We start from the raw sequence: 6,000 nt of genomic DNA, 5'->3' as shown, positions 1-6,000 counted from the left end.
TATATGGGACCATCTGAAGAGCATCTATATGGGACCATCTGTAGAGCATCTATATGGGACCATCTATAGAGCATCTATATGGGACCATCTATATGGGACCATCTGTAGAGCATCTATATGGGACCATCTATATGGGACCATCTGTAGAGCATCTATATGGGACCATCTATATGGGACCATCTGTAGACCATCTATACGGGACCATCTGAAGAGCATCTATATGGGACCATCTGTAGAGCATCTATATGGGACCATCTATATGGGACCATCTGTAGAGCATCTATATGGGACCATCTATATGGGACCATCTGTAGAGCATCTATATGGGACCATCTGTAGAGCATCTATATGGGACCATCTATATGGGACCATCTGTAGAGCATCTATATGGGACCATCTATATGGGACCATCTGTAGAGCATCTATATGGGACCATCTGTAGAGCATCTATATGGGACCATCTATATGGGACCATCTGTAGAGCATCTATATGGGACCATCTATATGGGACCATCTGTAGAGCATCTATATGGGACCATCTGTAGAACATCTATATGGGACCATCTATATGGGACCATCTGAAGAGCATCTATATGGGACCATCTATATGGGACCATCTATATGGGACCATCTATATGGGACCATCTGTAGAAGATCTATATGGGACCATCTGTAGAGCATCTATATGGGACCATCTGTAGAGCATCTATATGGGACCATCTGTAGAGCATCTATATGGGACCATCTATATGGGACCATCTGTAGAACATCTATATGGGACCATCTATATGGGACCATCTGTAGAGCATCTATATGGGACCATCTATATGGGACCATCTGTAGAGCATCTATATGGGACCATCTATATGGGACCATCTGTAGAGCATCTATATGGGACCATCTATATGGGACCATCTGTAGAGCATCTATATGGGACCATCTGTAGAACATCTATATGGGACCATCTGTAGAACATCTATATGGGACCATCTATAGACCATCTATATGGGACCATCTGTAGACCATCTATATGGGACCATCTGTAGAGCATCTATATGGGACCATCTGTAGAACATCTATATGGGACCATCTATATGGGACCATCTGTAGACCATCTATATGGGACCATCTGTAGACCATCTATATGGGACCATCTGTAGACCATCTATATGGGACCATCTGTATGGGCCAATCCAAACAAAGTACTGAATACAACCAGCCACGAAGACCAGTGTGTCTGGGCCAGATAACAGGTTGCTAGAGACAAGAGTCATTCAGCTTCATGACTGAATTGATTAGAGATATGTCTCACACTCAATATCACACACCTGGATCCACTTGTCAGGCACAGCCATGTTGAGTCTGTAGTCAAAGCCAAGTCCTCCATTCTTCACTGGTTTACACAACCCTGGCATTCCTGATACATCCTAGAGGAAGTCAGAGAGAGACAGAGTCAAAATGCAAGCTGAGATCTACCACTCAGATTTTATTTTAACATGACTTAAATAACGGAAGCCTAAGCAACATTAACCAACATTATCCAATGTGGATCAATGAGGTTTGTACAGTAAGCTAGAGGCCCAATATATTATCACTGCATACGGGCTATGCTTGAACTGCTCTGCCAATGCATTGTGGGAACACTTCACATTCCCGGTGCAAAGGGCAGCCCTACAGCTGAAAGCACCTACCGCCAACAGCGCAAGACCATTACAAACAAAAAGGGAACGCAAGGCTTTATTGTTTTTTTAAAGTTGTTTTTTCTGCGATCGACAATAAATGCCTTGGTTGGTGACCACTGATCTAGACGGAAGTATATAATCTCTAGATGGAAGTGTATTATATTTGATTCTCTAGACAGAAGTGTATCATCTCTGGATGGAAGTGTATCATCTCTGATTCTCTAGACGGAAGTGTATCATCTCTGGATGGAAGTGTATCATCTCTGATTCTCTAGACGGAAGTGTATCAACTCTGGATGGAAGTGTATCATCTCTGATTCTCTAGACAGAAGTGTATCATCTCTGATTCTCTAGACGGAAGTGTATCATCTCTGGATGGAAGTGTATCATCTCTGGACGGAAGTGTAGCATCTCTGGACGGACGTGTAGCATCTCTGGACGGACGTGTAGCATCTCTGGACGGAAGTGTATCATCTCTGGACGGAAGTGTATCATCTCTGGACGGAAGTGTATCATCTCTGGACGGAAGTGTATCATCTCTGATTCTCTAGACGGAAGTGTATCATCTCTGATTCTCTAGACGGAAGTGTATCATCTCTGGATGGAAGTGTATCATCTCTGATTCTCTAGACGGAAGTGTATCATCTCTGGATGGAAGTGTATCATCTCTGATTCTCTAGACGGAAGTGTATCATCTCTGGATGGAAGTGTATCATCTCTGATTCTCTAGACGGACGTGTATCATCTCTGGATGGAAGTGTATCATCTCTGGATGGAAGTGTATCATCTCTGATTCTCTAGACGGACGTGTATCATCTCTGGATGGAAGTGTATCATCTCTGGATGGAAGTGTATTATATTTGATTCTCTAGACGGAAGTGTATCATCTCTGGATGGAAGTGTATTATCTCAGATTCTCTAGACGGAAGTGTATCATCTCTGGATGGAAGTGTATTATCTCAGATTCTCTAGACGGAAGTGTATCATCTCTGGACGGAAGTGTATCATCTCTGGACGGAAGTGTATCATCTCTGGACGGAAGTGTATCATCTCTGGACGGAAGTGTATTATCTCTGATTCTCTAGACGGAAGTGTATCATCTCTGATTCTCTAGACGGAAGTGTATCATCTCTAGACGGAAGTGTATCATCTCTGGACGGAAGTGTATTATCTCTGGACGGAAGTGTATTATCTCTGATTCTCTAGACGGAAGTGTATCATCTCTGATTCTCTAGACAGAAGTGTATCATCTCTGGACGGAAGTGTATTATCTCTGATTCTCTAGACGGAAGTGTATCATCTCTGATTCTCTAGACGGAAGTGTATCATCTCTGATTCTCTAGACGGAAGTGTATCATCTCTGGACGGAAGTGTATCATCTCTGGACGGAAGTGTATCATCTCTGATTCTCTAGACGGAAGTGTATCATCTCTGGATGGAAGTGTATCATCTCTGATTCTCTAGACGGAAGTGTATCATCTCTGATTCTCTAGACGGAAGTGTATCATCTCTGGATGGAAGTGTATCATCTCTGATTCTCTAGACGGAAGTGTATCATCTCTGGATGGAAGTGTATCATCTCTGATTCTCTAGACGGAAGTGTATCATCTCTGATTCTCTAGACGGAAGTGTATCATCTCTGATTCTCTAGACGGAAGTGTATCATCTCTGGATGGAAGTGTATCATCTCTGATTCTCTAGACGGAAGTGTATCATCTCTGGACGGAAGTGTATCATCTCTGATTCTCTAGACGGAAGTGTATCATCTCTGATTCTCTAGACGGAAGTGTATCATCTCTGATTCTCTAGACGGAAGTGTATCATCTCTGATTCTCTAGACGGAAGTGTATCATCTCTGATTCTCTAGACGGAAGTGTATCATCTCTGGACGGAAGTGTATCATCTCTGGACGGAAGTGTATCATCTCTGGACGGAAGTGTATCATCTCTGATTCTCTAGATGGAAGTGTATCATCTCTGATTCTCTAGACCTTTTCTGAGTCTAGTGTGAATAGATGCTGTCTTATAACGCAGATTAGATCCATATGGCAGAGTGGAACCACGAGGTGGGCAGAGCATGTGAAGGATGTATTTTAGATCTGAGAGAATGAGATGAGAAGACGCCAGAATGATCTGATTATCCTGAACTGATAGGTCCTAGATTAGGTGTGTGACATTACCTCTGCAATGGTAATGCAGTCGGGGTAGAGTGTGTGTAGGATGTGGTTGGAAAGCATCAGATGTATGATCGAGTCCTCATCAACCTGCATCCCAAAGTACTCACTGTAACCACCAGAGAAAGACATGGCTGTGGAGAGGACAGAGAGAGAGAGAGGACAGAGAGAGAAGAGAGAGAGAGAACAGAGAGAGAGAGAGAGAGGACAGAGAGAGAGAAGAGAGAAGAGGGAAAGAGGACAGAGAGAGAGAGAGAGAGAGAGAGAGAGGGAAAAATAACAGACAGAGAGAAGAGAGAGAAAGAACAGAGAGAGAGAGAGAGAGGACAGAGAGAGAAGAGAGAGAGAGAAGAGAGAGAGAGAGAGAGAGGACAGAGAGAGAGAAGAGAGAGAGAGAGAGAAGAGGGAAAGAGGACAGAGAGAGAGAGAGAAAGGGAAAAATAACAGACAGAGAGAAGAGAGAGAGAAGAGAGAGAAAGAACAGAGAGAGGGAAAGAGGACAGAGAGGGAGAAGAGAGAGAGGGAAAGAGGACAGACAGAGAGAAGAGAGAGAGAAGAGAGAGAGAAAAAGAACAGACAGCGAGAAGAGAGAGAGAGAGAGAGAGAAGAGAACAGAGAGAGAGGGAAAAAGAACAGACAGAGAGAAGAGAGAGAACAAAGAGAGAGGGAAGAGGACAGAGAGAGGAGAGAGAACAGAGAGAGGGAAAGAGGACAGAGAGAGAGAACAGAGAGAGAGGGAAAGAGGACAGAGAGAGAGGAGAGAGAGAGAACAGAGAGAGGGAAAAAGAGCAGACAGAGAGAAGAGAGAGAGAACAGAGAGAGAGAGAGAGAACAGAGAGAGAGAGAACAGAGAGAGGGAAAGGGGACAGAGAGGGAGAGAGGGAAAGAGGACAGGAAGAGAGGAGAGAGAGAACAGAGAGAGAGAGAGAACAGAGAGAGAGAGAGGAAGAACAAACGAGAGAGCACAGAGAGGGGGAAAGAGGACAGAGAGGGAGAGAGAGAGAAGACAGAGAGAGGGGGAAAGAGGACAGAGGGAGAGAGCAAGAGAGAGGACAGAGAGCTCAGTTTAGTTCAGACAGATTCTCACTTGTATTCACTTGGAATGCCAAGGTCTCAAACATTACTCACCAACTACAGTATCTCACTCTCCCTCTCCCGCCTACTCTATCTTTTCATCTCTTTATATTGAGAGGTACATAACTGTGTGAGTGTCTACTGAGAGTTGCATAACTCAAAAGCCTGTCTGGTTTGAACAGCGATATGATGTGGAGAAAGACACATGCATGCACTAACACACACATCTCACCGATGCCGTGGTGGTGGTAGAGCATGGATGAGACGCCATCGAACCTGAAGCCATCGAAGCGATACTCCTCCATCCACCATCTGAGATTAGACAGCAGGAACCTCAACACCTCCCAACTACAGAGAGAGAGAGAGAGAGAGAGAGAGGGAGAGGAGAGAGAGAGAGAGAGAGAGAGAGAGAGAGAGGGAGAGAGAGAGAGAGGAGAGAGAGAGAGATATGCTATTTGGCCCTAAACAGAGAGTACACAGCGGCAGAATACTTGGCCACTGTGACTGACCCAAACTTAAGGAAAGCTTTGACTATGTACAGACTCAGTGAGCATAGCCTTGCTATTGAGAAAGGCCGCCGTAGACAGACATGGCTCTCAAGAGAAGACAGATGTGTGACCTGCTGCCACGAGAAAAGGTCAACCAGTGAAGAACAAACACCATTGTAAATACAACCCATATTTATGTTTATTTATTCTCCCTTTCGTACATCATCACAACATTGTATATATATATACAGTGCCTCGCGAAAGTATTCGGCCCCCTTGAACTTTGCGACCTTTTGCCACATTTCAGGCTTCAAACATAAAGATATAAAACTGTATTTTTTTGTGAAGAATCAACAACAAGTGGGACACAATCATGAAGTGGAATGACATTTATTGGATATTTCAAACTTTTTTAACAAATCAAAAACTGAAAAATTGGGCGTGCAAAATTATTCAGCCCCCTTAAGTTAATACTTTGTAGCGCCACCTTTTGCTGCGATTACAGCTGTAAGTCACTTGGGGTATGTCTCTATCAGTTTTGCACATCAAGAGACTGAATTTTTTTCCCATTCCTCCTTGCAAA

General features: G+C 43.9%; 1 protein-coding gene across 1 annotated transcript in view; it reads right to left on the bottom strand.

The window, feature by feature from the left end:
- Positions 1-6,000, bottom strand: part of gbe1a (glucan (1,4-alpha-), branching enzyme 1a) — a 202,430-nt gene that overhangs the window by 66,514 nt on the left and 129,916 nt on the right. Inside the window, exons 9-11 of the mRNA XM_046317104.1 lie at positions 5,162-5,277; positions 3,862-3,989; positions 1,329-1,427 (exon numbers count right to left, since the gene is read on the bottom strand). Of these exons, the coding sequence (XP_046173060.1) occupies positions 1,329-1,427; positions 3,862-3,989; positions 5,162-5,277 (343 nt within the window). The remainder of the gene's footprint in view (positions 1-1,328; positions 1,428-3,861; positions 3,990-5,161; positions 5,278-6,000) is intronic.

The sequence above is a fragment of the Oncorhynchus gorbuscha genome, linkage group LG20, assembly GCF_021184085.1.
Source record: "Oncorhynchus gorbuscha isolate QuinsamMale2020 ecotype Even-year linkage group LG20, OgorEven_v1.0, whole genome shotgun sequence".
Classification (NCBI taxonomy): domain Eukaryota; kingdom Metazoa; phylum Chordata; class Actinopteri; order Salmoniformes; family Salmonidae; genus Oncorhynchus; species Oncorhynchus gorbuscha.
The sequence above is the reverse complement of the archived record's forward strand: the minus strand, read 5'-3'. Positions and strand labels throughout refer to the sequence as shown.